The 15,370-nt window shown below is 37.4% G+C and overlaps 1 protein-coding gene across 7 annotated transcripts in view; it reads right to left on the bottom strand.

The window, feature by feature from the left end:
* Window positions 1–463: 463 nt before the first annotated feature.
* Window positions 464–15,370, bottom strand: part of LOC120532460 (transcription factor TFIIIB component B'' homolog) — a 102,715-nt gene continuing 87,808 nt past the window's right edge. For 5 of the 7 annotated variants that reach the window (XM_039758478.1, XM_039758477.1, XM_039758476.1 and 2 more), the window contains exons 31-34: window positions 13,351–13,473; window positions 11,578–11,881; window positions 3,942–4,206; window positions 464–2,177 (exon numbers count right to left, since the gene is read on the bottom strand). In XM_039758478.1, coding sequence (XP_039614412.1) covers window positions 2,046–2,177; window positions 3,942–4,206; window positions 11,578–11,881; window positions 13,351–13,473 — 824 coding nt within the window. In that variant the 3' untranslated portion in view covers window positions 464–2,045. The remainder of the gene's footprint in view (window positions 2,178–3,941; window positions 4,207–11,577; window positions 11,882–13,350; window positions 13,474–15,370) is intronic. The other 2 variants (XM_039758479.1, XM_039758480.1) reach the window with 2 other exon arrangements.

Here is a 15,370-nt window from a genome sequence, read left to right on the forward strand (position 1 = left end):
TTCAGAATGACAAGGAGGACATCAGATTGCTTATGTTAATCCTGGTGAGCAAAATTGTCTTAGACAAAAAAGGAATTAGATATGCTAATTCTGTCAAGAAATGCATAGCAATTAGGATATTCTGGCTGACAACAAGATGTGCTGCACAAATTCCAGAGTTGAAATGTCAGAGTACCTGAAGTTACAACAAGGTAATGGTTTTTGGGATGTCCAGTTGGACAGTGAAATATCCACACAATACTGATTCATTCATACTCAAGTCACATTTGATCTGAAAAGTTCTGACTCCCTGTGTTATTTTGTTGTTCACTCTTCTTTGAACAGATTACATCTCTACAAGGAGGAAATAAAATACTAAAAGGATAAGTTGCTAAAAGAAAACTAAACCCAACCCATGAGAGATGAAACAAACCATATTAGTATAGCACTTTTTTTATATTAAAAAAAAAAAAAGAAAGAAAGAAAGCACCACAGAGAAAATTTAAAAAAGCAGGGTCAAACCTAGGCCTAAGTAATGAGCCTTTAATCAATACTACAATCACTTGTTGTAAAAGATTTTTTCTAAAAATGCATGTACATTCATTTTATTTCACATTGTTTAAGGCAGTCTTTATTTTACACAAAACTGTTACTGGTAAGTGAAAAGTAATATGAAAATATAAACTACAAGAATAAGTGGTCGATGCTGATCTTTATTTCTGGCTTTCATAAGTGATTCATGAATTCTGAAAAAGTAAAACAAGTGGCATGATCACATACAACTAAAACCAGCAAGGTTGAAATCCACATTTTAAAAGTGAAAAGAAGATGATTTTCTTCAAGTATACTTACGTACCACTCACATTCATAGACTATCATCTCATCCTTTTTTAAGTTTTACATATTTGAAACTCATTTTACAAATGCATATCACTATGAAATAAACCTATTTTTCACTTGATGAAATAATTTTATACATCATACACATCAGACAACAGTAGTATCATTTCCACAAAACAATTTTCCCATCAAAGTGAAATACCTGATTTGGCTGTCACATACTGTATGAACGTCCTGTGGTGCTCTATTCTGTAATGAAAGCTACTTTGTCATGAAGATAAGAACAAAGATATAAATTATAGCAAAACAAATTTAAGTCAGTGATTCTTGAAACTGTACTTGTAAAATAATTAAAATGTACTGGAAGATGTATGAATGAAAACAGGCTAATGAAAATGTGTTTTAACGTTAGATGAATGAGTTTTGAAAACACAGTAAATGTACACAGTTCTCTGTTTTCAGAGTCCAGTTCAGTGCTATAGCGGTGTGTTTGTCTAGAAAATCAGAGCGTGTACAGCAGGATTTACATATGTAAATGTAGCAACTGGAAAATAAATGAATACTCTTTATGGTTTAAGATGGCAATTACTTATATCAGTTCACTACACTTGACCAATTTTGCAAATTTTATTTTATTTAGAATTTCTGTAACTCTTTTATAATGTTTCATTCTTTTCAAAGCACTCATTCTTCCATTTTTCATCTTCACCTGTGCAATTCAGGCTGTCGTGGTTGTGGAACAACTTACAAACAGCAGATAAGGCACATCTCTCTACACTTAAGTAATTTTAAAGAGCAGTTCAATTATTAAATATTTATACTATGCTTAGCATAATAAATTGCCTTTTCAAAACAAAAGATGTGCAGTATTTTACAACATAAATACCTAAATAAACATATAATTAAAAATGGCCTGCAATTTTCCCAAAGGTAGTTTCAAGTCATTTTCTATTATTTTCATAAAACTGAAAAAGCAAAGAAAACAGCATATTAAAGTTTTCAAACTTATGCCATCTTTAAAGAAAAGATTATATGAACCCCTTAAAAGAGGGAATATCCCCAATGTAGGGCAAATCATTACCCTATCATTTGCTTTCTAAAACGGTGTGCCTGCAGATTGCTAGATTTAGTCTTCTGCGTATCATGTAAACAGTAGTAGATTTTCTCTACTTCAAGCATTTCTTTAAAGCAGCTTCACAAAATGGATCTCTTCATCAGAATATTCATCAATCTGGCTCATCAACCTCTGTGAAAATATCACTAAAGAAGTATTGGGACACTTTTGTTGGTTCCTCATCAGTTTCAGATTCTTTCTCATGTATCGTATCCTCTTTGACAGACCCAGGACTGAATGAAGTCTGTTTAAAAAAAAAAATTACAATTTTTACTAAAATGTAATTATATAATAAAACTAGGCATAGTTAAGGGAAGACTATTTTTCATTTATGTACATATATGTTTTAAACAAATCACTTTATTTCCACAAAAGCAAATAACTATTTACTTACAGAAAAATATTAAGCTACAAGCAATAAAATCTAAAGTATACACTATTTAAATATATGTTAAATGTATCTTTTTGTGCCCTTCACAGAACAAGAAAATGTATATAGTTGGACAACTTTGTTTATATGTAAGGGAGGGGTTGGGGGAATATGACATCACCATAAAATAGCACTCTGATCTTTCTCTGAATGCAGACCCCTATTTCCACTGAAATCCAGTCTTATTGGGAAACACATCAGTAATCAAACAGCTGATGAAAATCACTATACCAGATCCAGATCATAACACAACCCTGCTAGCTTGAGGATTTGTCTCATCCAGTCTTTGAAAACACATAATAGAAACATATTTAGACATGTAATGGATGTCCCACTGGTCACATAATTGTAAACCATTTTGAATATAATGCTTACTTATTTGAAGTGCTAATTAGGTTGTTCACATTACAATAATGTTTGTGATATATTTTTATTAAAATATTGTGATCATCACCAGTTATTATTAATCTGTTCCAATGCTTCCCTTTTCAGTGTCCTGCAGTGCAACTGTTAGTTTGACTTCTGAGAAAGTACCAGACCAGTATATAATATTATGATTATAGATTTCTGTAAATTTTAATGTCTACAATATTGTAGGATTCCCAACCAGCTGTCAGGACAAATATAATCCTGACTCTTCCTTAGTCCAAATGGATTAAATGCTGAAAACTTTATACTTTCTCCAAGAATGCTGGTGTATGAATTTTTTGTTTTCCTCAGGTTGATATTTTAATCATGCAAGGCATTTTAATGTTTTCTTGAACATACGTGTTTACAGCACACAGCCCAGACCAAAGGACAAACATGGATTATAAACTTGTTTAGCAGAATCTGTAAAACTGTAGATTAATAGTATATAAAAAGGAGACATTATGTGAACCAGGAACATTTGTGACAATAGAAATTGTATGGCACACACTCACAAAATATCATCACATGGAAATGTATAACCCTGAAAATGATATTTTTTCCTGTTTTTTTTTTCTTGATTCATCTCAATAGAATTTCAGTCACAGAAAAAAGGGAAAAAGAATGGAAATGTGCCAAATCAGATAGTAATAATACTACCCCTGAAAATTATGGGAAATGGAAAGGAACCTGGCATTAAAAGGACACAATACTGAATATATTTGTCCCTAAAAACTAAAATAAATATTTAAATCCTTAAAAATATACACTGCTTAAGCTATGTGGTCTTGACTCCCATCTCAGCATTACTCTCGCAACCCAATGATGATACAGTTTTATTAACTCAACATGGTAAACTGAGCTGGTGTGGGTGATATAATCTGAGTGTGTATGTGTTAATATGTACTGTGACTGACTAGTTCTGTTTTGGTTTGCAAGATTTTTTACCAAGTCCATGGTTTGTTCACACAGCCCAATGATAAGCATTGTATTATTTAGAACTAAATTCAACTAGCCCGATAACGTGTTTTTATCATTAATGTGCTTTCCAGAGCCCACTGGCTCTCTAATGGAAAAATTAAGTTTAGACAATAGGTGGACAGATCACAGAGTCCCATGTTATGCTATGATGAAAACATAAATTTTAATCGAAATTCAGTATACACTTACTTGAAGTGAACTACCTTCAGGCTGGGTCTTTGTACAGCTATCAGGTGAACTTAATCTGACTTTTACAGCTTGTGGGGGACTTAATGTAACAGAATCTGTATCTGAAGAACTTGTCAACAAGCTGGATGTCCTCTTTCGATCACCTCCAATGGTGTTAACAACAGGTTTCAGAGTAGCCTTTCTTTGAGTTTTCACATGTAAAGCTGCATCAGAATCACTCTTATTTGAAATAAAGGACAGAAATCCTCTTGGTTTTCGGCCAGGTCTGGAAGAAAGTAAGAATTGAATTTACAAAGATATGTACTATTTATCTTACTATTAAAACAGATTATTTCCAAAAGAAAATATTTAATATTGACTGGTTTAATTATAACATACACATTACCAGTGTATATATATTTATACAGTGTGTGTGTGTGTGTGATATATATATATATATATATATATATATATATATATATATATATATATATATATATAGTGGAGGACTGCCGGCTTCCTGCTCTGGCCCTTACCCCCAGACCGCCAGGAGGAGCTCTCCCAACAGCAGGATCGTGCCCAGAGTTCCAGCAAGGCCTCATGGACTATGTAGTGTTTATACACAGCTCTGCTGGATACCTTGGGGGCCACCGGGAGTCACTGTAGGGGGGCTCGTGGGCTCTTATGTGCCCTATAACCCGGGAGTACATCACGGTCACATGACAGGAAGGAACGACGTGCTCCCGGGTTGAAGAAAAGGACTGTTTACCCTGACCTGGAAGGAATAAGGGACTGTGTTCTAATTGGACAGGAACACCTCCGGGTCAGGGGTTATAAAAGGATGATGGGCCAGTCCAGACACTGAGCTGAGCTGGGAGGTAGGAGGGCGAAGTGTCTGGGCGAGGAGGAAGAGTATTGTTTGTTATTTGTGTGAGGAGTGTGGAGAGTGCTTTGTGCACATTGTATGACAATTAATAAAGAGTCTGGGACTTTTACCTGGTGTCTGGAGTCGTGCCTTAGGGTTCAAGGGAGCACTAGCGCCCCCTACTGCCACTATATGTATATATATGTGTATATATATATATATATATATATATATATATATATATATATATATATATATATATATATATATATATATATATATATATATATATATATATATATACACACACAGTGATCCCTCGCTATATCGCGCTCCGACTTTCGCGGCTTCACTCCATCGCGGATTTTAAATGTAAGCATATCTAAATATATATCACAGATTTTTCGCTGGTTCGCGGATTTCTGCGAATTTTGATTGTTTTTTGATTGTGATTTTTTTGATTGTTTGCTTTTCTGTCACGCTCTCTCTCTCTGACATTCTCTGCTCCTGACGGCGCTCCTTTGAAGAGAAGATATGTTTGCATTCTTTTAATTGTGAGAAAGAACTTTCATCTCTGTCTTGTCATGGAGCACAGTTTAAACTTTTGACTAAAGGGAGTTATTTCATGTCCAGAGGGCTCTAATAATGTTAACAGTGCGGGAGAGTTTATAAGGGCTTAAAATATATAAAAATAAACATATGGTTTCTACTTCGTGGATTTTCACCTATCGAGGAGGGATTACTGTACTGTATATATACATATATATATATATATATATATATATATATATATATATATATATACAGTAATCCCTCGCTATATGGCACTTCGACTTTCGCGGCTTCACTCTATCGCGGATTTTAAATGCAAGCACATCTAAATATTTATCACGGATTTTTGCTGGTTCGCCGCTTTCTGGACAATGGGTCTTTTAATTTAGGTTACATGCTTCCTCAGTTTGATTGCCCAGTTGATTTCTGACAAGGGACGCTATTGGCGGATGGCTTAGAAGCTACCCAATCAGAGCATGTATTACATATTAACTAAAACTCATCAATGCTATAAGATATGCTTCCCGCGTGGCGCTTGTTTTGTTTGCTTCTCTCTGTCTCTCTCACTCTCTCTGCCTGACGGAGGGGGTGTGAGCAGAGGGGGCTGTTTACACAGTGGCTGTTTGCCTAGAAGACAGGACGCTCCTCTACAAAATGTCGCTTTATCGCGGTGCTTCTGTATACTTAAAAGCACGTATTGATTTTTTGATTGTTTGCTTTTCTTAGCGAGCGCTCTCTCTGACATTATCTGCTCTTCACGGTGCTCCTTTGAAGATAAGATATGTTTGCATTCTTTTAATTGTGAGAAAGAACTGCCATCTCTGTCTTGTAATGAAGCACAGTTTAAACGTTTGACTAAAGGGTGTTATTTCATGTCTAGAGGGCTCTAATAATGTTAACAGTGTGGGAGTGTTTATAAGGGCTTAAAATATATAAAAATAACCATACAAACATATGGTTTCTACTTCTCGGATTTTCACCTATCGCTGGGGTCTGGAACGCAACCCCCGCGATCGAGGAGGGATTACTGTATTTAGAAGGTCGTAAACAGGTTTTCTATGCTCTAACTGCGAAAATATTCGATTTATAAATAAAGAATCCTACTTCGCGGAAATTCATTTATCGCGGCAGAGTCTGGAACGGATTAACCGCGATAAACGAGGGTTGACTGTATATATATCATTACAACGAATATCTTTACAAAGAAATTCCCCATATGACACGAATGTATTTCGTTACTACGAAATACATTCAGAAGATACTTTCATTACAACGAAGTCATTCAGAAGATACTTTCATTACAACGAAGTGACCTTGAAATGCCTGAACGAATCATCCAGAGTAGTTAGTTCTGTGGTCGCAGCTCAGTTGTGCACAACGATCACCAAACAGAAACACTAAAAAAGTAAAAAAAAATTCTTTCTTTGAACTTCTTCGTACTGTTTTTTGTTTTCGGGGGTATTCAGTAATACTTTTTCCTTATTGCTCGTCAATATTTGAAAAACAACCATTGGAATTTAACTCATTGTCACCCTCCTCTAGAAACAGCAGACACGAAAAAATGATAACTGTTCATATTAGAAAAACAAAAACTTTTGATTGCGGCAAAAAAAAAAAGACGTTGCCAGTGAATTTGGAATTTCGCCATCAACACTGTCAAATTTCTTGAAAGACCGAGCAAAAAAAAACCAAAAATCTCAGGTTGCAAATGTATGCAAACTACTGCATTTGAGGACGTCGAAAAAGCTGTTTTTATGTGGTTAAATGATGCTCGTTCAAGAAACAATCTTATTAATGCAGCACTCACTCAGGTTTTTAAATTCTCTTGGAACCTCCCCGAACTGGACAACATGCCGAAGAGCGTCCCGAAGTGCGATCACACGTTATTTAAATCTTTTCCTGTCTACACATTATGCTGACGAGAATTTTTCTCAGCATTTCCTTGTGATAATACACTTTCAGGGTGCGAATGATACCCAAATCCAATGGCTGAAGCACTGCCATGCAATTGGGTGGGAGGAATTCAACGCAAACATTATCTAAATGCGGAATCATGTTGTGGGCAGCACAGTTTTCAATCAGAAGTCAAGTCATCCTTTTTCTTCTTCTTTATATTGTGAGGTTTCTGAACTCTTTTGGGATCCCCCCACCCAACGGGAACGACATGCTGAAGTGCGTCCCGAAGCGCAATTGCCGCGTCTGTGTAATATTGTTTGTCCGTTACCAGGGCAAGGCAACAGCAGGCTCACAGTGTGTTGTCCCATTGACAGAGGTCCCAAGAGAGTTTAAAAACCTCAAATATTCTTGAATGAGTGCCGCATTAATAGGAATGTTTCTTGAACGAGCATCACTGAACCACATAAAAACAGCTTTTTCGGCATCTTCAAATGGTACAGTTCGCATACGTTGGCAACCCAAGATTTTTCTTCTTTTTTGCATATAACAAAGACATATGCATTGCATTTGTCATTCCAACAGATTGCACATCACACACATTAACACTGTTATCATTTTTTCGTGTCTGCCGTTTCTATAGGAGGGCAACAATGAGTTAAATTCCAGTGGATGTTTTTCAAATGTTGACGAGCAAAAAGCAAAAGGCATCAGTGAAAACCAGAGAAAACAAAAACAGGAAAAAAAACAGGACAAGGAAAGATTCAAGAAAGAAAAACAAATTTACAATGTTTCTGTTTGGGGATTGTTGTGCAAATGTGCACAACTGAGCTGCAACCACAGAACTAACTGCTCTGTGGATGATTCATTCAAGCATTTCAACGCAACTTCGTTGTAATGAAAGTATCTGCTGGTGAATGTACTTCGTAGTAACAAGATTTCTATAGACTTGTGTCATATGGGGAAACTGTCAGAAACATAAAAATACTTTGTTGTAATACTCTCTCACCTCAGTCTCTTTCCTCTCTCTGCGCCGCTGCAAAGCCCCGTCCGCCTAGCATTCTGAAGAGTGTCCTCAGTGAAGGGGGCAGCCTTTTTGCTGTGGCCCTTCACTGAGCGAGTCTCCGGTGCCGGCAGTTCTCTCACAGCCCAGCTGTCAGCAGTAGGCCGGGGACCAGGGGTTAGGGACCCCTGCTCTGCGAGTCTCCGTTGCCGGCAGTTCTCTCACGGCCCGGCTGTCAGCAGTAGGTCACGGACCAGGGGTTGGGGACTCCTGCTCTAATGTACTCATTTCTAATCCTATCCATCCTCGTCACAAGCAGTGCAAATCTTAGCATCTTTAACTCTGCTACCTCCAGCTCTGTCTGCTGCTTTCTGGTCAGTGCCACCGTCTCCAACCCATATAACATAGCTGGTCTCACTATCATCCTGTGGAGCTTCCTTTTCACTCTTGCTGATACCTGTCTGTTCACAAATTACCCCATTACTCTTTACTGTTGATCCCAAGTATTTAAACTCATTCACCTTCGCCAACTCTACTCCCTGCACCCTCACCATTCCACTGACCTCCCTCACATTTACACACATGTATTCTGTCCTTCTGACCTTAATTCCTCTCCTCTCTAGAGCATATCTCCACCTCTCCAGGGTCTCCTGAACCTGCTCCCTACTATCGCTACAGATCACAATGTCATCAGCAAACATCATAGTCCATGGGGACTCCTGTCTAATCTCGTCTGTCAACCTGTCCATCGCCATTGCAATTAAGAAAGGACACAAAGCTGATCCCTGATGTAATCCCACCTCCACGTTGAATGCATCCGTCGCTCCTACCGCAGACCTCACCACTGTCATACTTCCCTTGTACATATCCTGTACAACTCTTACGTACTTCTTTGACACTCCCGACGTCCTCATACAATACCACAGCTCCTCTCAAGGCACCCTGTCATATGCTTTCTCCAGGTCCACAAAGACGCAATGCAACTCCTTCAGGCCCTCTCTAAACCTCTCCATCAACATCCTCAGAGCAAAAATTGCATCTTTGGTGCTCTTTCTTGGCATGAAACCATAATGCTGCTCACTACTCATCACCTCACTTCTTAACCTAGCTTCCACTACTCTTTCCCATTACTTCATGCTATGGCTCATCAATTTTATTCCCCTGTAGTTACTGCAGTCCTGCACATCCCCCTTATTCTTAAATATCGGCACCAGTACACTTCTTCTCCACTCCTCAGGCATCCTCTCACTTTCCAAGATTCCATTAAACAATCTGGTTAAAAACTCCTCTGCCATTTCTCCTAAGCACCTCCATGCTTCCATAGGTATGTCATCTGGACCAACGGCCTTTCCATTTTTCATCCTCTTCATAGCTGTCCTTACTTCCTCCTTGCTAATCTGTTGCACTTCCTGATTCACTATCTCCACATCATCCAACCTCTTCTCTCTCTCATTCTCTTCATTCATCTGCCTCACAACGTACCCTAACCTGCTACACATCTTTCCCAGCTCAGTCCCTCTGTCTAGCCAATCGGTACAGGTCCTTTTCTCCCTCCTTTGTTTCCAATCACTCATACAACTCATCATACGCCTTTTCTTTAGCCTTCGCCACCTCTCTCTTCACCTTGTACCTTATCTCCTTGTACTGTGGTCTACTTTATGCATCTCTCTGACTATCTCACTTCTTCTTTGCCATCCTCTTACTCTATATACTCTCCTGTATTTCCTCATTCCACCACCAGGTTACCGTTTCCTCCTTCCTCTTTCCAGATGTCACGCCAAACACCCTTCTTCCTGTTACCCTTACTACATCTGCTGTAGTTTCCCAGCTGTCTGGTAACTCTTCACTACCAGCCAGTGCCCAGTTCCTTTTTCAACTTCCACCATTTGATCCATGGCTCTGCCCTCACTCTCTTTCTCTTCTTGATCTCCAACGTCATCCTACAGACCACCATCCTATGCTGCTTAACTACACTTTCCCCTGCCACCACTTCGCAGTCTTCAAACTCCTTCAGATCAACTTTTCTGCATAAGATGTAATCTACCTGTGTGCATCTTCCTCCATTCCTGTACGTAACCCTATGTTCTTCCCTCTTCTTAAAATACGTATTCACCACAGCCATGTCCATCCGTTTGGCAAAATTCACTACCCTCTAACCTTCTTCATTCGAACAAATACAGGATCTCATTACAACGAAATATTTTTTAGGTACCTGGAAGTTCGTTGTAACAGAATTTTACCTTACACACACAGTGGTACCTTGAGATACGAGTGCCCCAACATACGAGTTTTTTGAGATATGAGCCATCATTAGGTCGATTTTTTGCCTTGAGTTATGAGCCAAAATTCGAAATATGAGCCATCAAAGAGCTTGAAATTTTAAAGAAAAGAAACACCCTGAAAAAGACACAGCTGATAGTGCAGCGGCGCTATTTAATGACACTTGCCTAACGCTTGACTTTATTGAAAAGAAACATCCTTAAAAAGTTACAACTGATCGCGCATAGGCTCTATTCAATGACACTTGCCTAATGCTTGACTTTATTGAAAAGAAACCCTGAAAAAAAATTGCAACTGATAGCTTTTATTTTTAATAAATTTGCAAAAATCTCAAGTAAACTTTTTCACGTTGTCATTATGGGGTGTTGTGTGTAGAATTCTGAGGAAATAAATTAATTTAATCCATTTTGGAATAAGGCTGTAACATAACAAAATGTGGAAAAAGTGATGTGCTGTGAATACTTTCCGGATGAGATATATATATATATATATATATATATATATATATATATATATATATATATATATATATATATATATATACTGCACACATACAGGGGGTCCTCGGGTTACAATGTCTTGACATACATTTCCAGTTTACAATACTCACTCCCATAAAAACTTAAAAAAAACTGAGACGTGATAAGAAATAAAGGTAAGTATTTTTTTTTTTACACTCATTTTTTCTGTTACTACAGTATAGTGTACAGTACAGTATATTTATGTCCTTTTCCTTTTTCTGTGGCTTAGTTGTGTTTTTATGTTCTAGATAGATAGATAGATAGATAGATAGATAGATAGATAGATAGATAGATAGATAGATACTTTATTAATCCCAAGGGGAATTATGATTTTGCAAATGTGTTATGATAGGTAAGTGACTTAGGCTAGGGTGTGTTTCGATTTACACCAAAATTTGGGTTACACCACTGTTGTAGGAACAAAACTGTGTCGTAACCAAAGGACCCCCTGCATACACACACACTTTATATAACATACATATACACAGTGTATATTTAATTTTTGCAACTGTTTTGCATTGCATTAGATTTTAATGATTTTACCTTACTAATGAAGTGGCAGAAACAGAAGGTACATCTGCAGCTTTGTTCCCAACTTTGCTTGAGCAAGGATCATTCTTGTGACTGTTTTTGTCTTCAGCTGTTGGTTCAGAAACATCAACTAGTACACTTTGAGCTGTTTCTTCTGCAGGAGGAGCTAAATCCAAGTCAGGCATGTGATCAGCGCCATCCTTTAGACTGGCTGTAACTGGCATTACCAAATGTGGTGCACTTTTTGATATTCTTCTGCTAGTTCTAACAGTGTCCTCAGCTTTCTTTGACGTCTTGGATTTAATCCATGATCTATCTGTTTGTTGTAAAGAAACACCACAATTAAGAGGTCTACTACATTTCATACATTATATTTTTAAAATATAGCTATCACGAGGATTAAAGTAAACTGTCACTTGCCAAAATATTAAACAGAATCGTTTCCTGAATAACAAAATATGTCATTACCTAATGAACATATTTCAAACATTTATTCATAACCAATTTAATAACCATTTCCATAAATGTTTTTTAAATTTAATTATATCTGATTATTTACAAATCTCAAAAATAATTGACCATACAAGTATTTCATATTCACCAAAGTTAATACTTAGAAAATCACCTTTGGGGAGACAATGTACTGCATGGATAATCCCCTGAACTTTAAAATGTAAGAAGAGCAGTTAAAGTCCCGACCTTCAGTTTGTTGTGTGTTCCTGAACAAGCAAATATACTCCACTTGTTATAATAAATACTACATACTCTATCCTAAAGCTGCCTAAAAGTTGCCTTGGATAATTGCTTAAGCAAAACATACAATATTAATTCCAAACAGGGTATGTATAATAAAGCTTTGCAGACTTTGACCATCTAGATATATAATTTTTTTTGTTAACTAAATTCCTCTAGAACCTTTACTCTGGATGCAGATTCTTTTCCAATATGATGTTTTAACTCCTATAATATAAAGGTTATTTTCGTGTGGCCTAAGTTCTGAGTGTGAGTTATGCCACCTCCACACACCCACTTTCATACAGGGACAATTTAAGTTTATACTTAATCTGCAAGTCTTTACAAAGTGGAAGCAAGGTTAGAGTATTGAGAGAAAAACCAATGCTGACATAGGCAGAACATGAAAATTTCACACAGGTATTTAATCTGAATTTTCCTATAAATAAGTTGAACAGACAGACAGACAGACAGACAGACAGACAGACAGACAGACAGACAGACAGACAGACAGACAGACAGACAGACAGACAGATAGATAGATAGATAGATAGATAGATAGATATACTTTATTAATCCCAAGGGGAAATTCATAAACATGAACATGAAACATATCTATAAAATGTCATCACTAAAACAGATACTGTACTAGTGAAATATGCACACCTACTGTTTTAAAGTTTTTTGAAGTTCCAGGTCAAAAAGCTTTTGATTAGGACAATGATCAAGGTTCTGCTTGCAAGTAATTATGTTACAAATGGACAGACAATAGCACTTTATATTATAGAGATATCTACAGGTATATTGCTACAAATATCTACAGTGCCTATAAAAAGTATTCACTCCCTTGGAAGTTTTCACATTTTATTGTTGTATGACATTGACTTGCAGTGGATTTAACTTGGCTTTTTGACACAAATAAACAGAAAAAGACTCCCTAATGTCTAAGTGAAAACAAACATCTGCAAAGTGGTCTAATTTTTTTAGAAATATATGTATTGACACAGCATGACAAAAGATTCCCATTGCCACTTAATTTTACTATATACCAACCTGATCTTGATTTTTCTGAAGACTTTTTCTTGCTTTGTAATCGCGGTTCTTCTCCACCAGTGGGGCCAATATCCTCATTCAATGTTTCTACTGGTTCTAATACATTATTTACATATTTATTTTCTAGAAATATAAGCTTTAATTAATACTTTTTGAAAATATTGGTAATTAACAATCACAAAGTTTCAAAATGTGTTGATGTCCTTTATAACTACATATTTTTGAAGATGCACTGATTTAACAGACAAAGCTATTTCCATAGTATGACTTCCAAAGTACACTGGAAGACAGTTGTTTAAAAGAATGTAATGGATGGTAAATTTCTATGCCCCATCTCTGAAACAATATACTGTAGTAAAACTGAGGACATAAACATGACTGTCAGTTACAGTCAGTGGGTGCTATTAAAAATGTACACTATTCTACAGATGTGAACACTCTGTTTCATAAGAGAAACCCAATACAAAATATTGTAAAATGTTCACAACAAAACAGTTTACATTGCTTTTTAATTTTTTTTAACTTTGAAAGCCAAACCACTCCTCAAATGATGTACGTATTACTTAGTTAATAACTTCAATAAGTGGATGACAAAGGAAAAATTGTGCAACTGCAGCAAAATATTGCTGTTACATAAATTCACAATCTGTAAAAATAGTGAGAAATACTTAATTGAGCTGCATAATACAAACTTCAAGCAAAACAAGCTGTGCATACAACAATAAAGTTAAATTTAATAGGCGAATGTCTTCAGAGCCGAGCTATTTGGCAAAACAATATACAGGCAGTCCCCGGTTACATACGAGATAGGGACGGTAGGTTTGTACTTAAGTTGAATTTGTATGTAAGTCAGAACAGGTACATTATTTTAATAAATGCTATTGTTGACCGACTGTAACCAAGTGCTCTGCCAATGAATGATGGAGTTTCACCTCTCTCTGACCTTTTTATTATTTCTACTTCATTTTCAAAAAAGACATAAGGTTTATGATAAGCTCTTCTGCACAGCGCTATACACGCTATGATGGCAGGAAGGCACCCCTCCACAGCACGTCTGGTGTACTGACAAGACAGCTTCCTGCTATGTGCATAACAGTACAAGCAGGCTTGCTAATTTGAACGACTGAGGGTGGCGAGGGGGGGTTCATCACTCGCCCACCACACAGTCACCTCCACTACAGTATGCTGCCTGCAGCATCTGCCCACCGAGAACGAACACGGTGCGGCCAAAGGCGGGTAGTGAATTGCCCAACCCCAATTCAACAGTCAACCATCCGAGGCACACTACAATATTACACCCGCCGCCCAGTTCACCCTCAATGGCCTCCGTTCAGCCACAGCCGGGTCACCGCTTGCAGCATTACCAGCCGTGTGTGCTGGGCGGGCAGTGAAACTCCCCCCTCCACTCCATCCAGCCTGTGTCCAGTCAGGAGCAGTAGCTGCGGTGGGGTAGTGGACGGGCAGTGAACCATCATCCTGCACACGAGCGATAGCTGTGGCCCCAGTGCAGCGAAATCGCCCCCCTCCAGGCACTGCTTGCAGCATCCCCAGGCCGAAGAAGACGGAGCGGCAGTTACTGAGGCGCATGAGTCGCAGCTGTGTTCTCATTCGTAAGTCGTAGGTCGGATGTCTGTAACCTGGGGACTACCTGTATAGTCTAAAGGACGATTAAGACAATTACTGCATATTTTCAAATGAGAAGAATTTATATTTTTTGATCCAGGAACTCATACAAAACTACCTAGGAAAATATCATGTTTTGCCACATGCAAAGTTCAATGACGACACTACTATCGTGGGCTGAATCTGGAGTGGGCAGGAGGAGGAGTATAAGAAGCTAATCAAGGACTTTGTTAAATGGTGCGACTCAAACCACTTACACCTGAACACCTGCATTTTTATTACACTTTAATTTAATTTTTTTTTTGTATCAGTATGCTGCTGCTGGATTATGTGAATTTTCCCTTGGGATTAATAAAGTATCTATCTATCAATCAATCAAGATTTCAGTAAAGATAAA

The sequence above is a fragment of the Polypterus senegalus genome, chromosome 7, assembly GCF_016835505.1.
Source record: "Polypterus senegalus isolate Bchr_013 chromosome 7, ASM1683550v1, whole genome shotgun sequence".
Taxonomy (NCBI): domain Eukaryota; kingdom Metazoa; phylum Chordata; class Cladistia; order Polypteriformes; family Polypteridae; genus Polypterus; species Polypterus senegalus.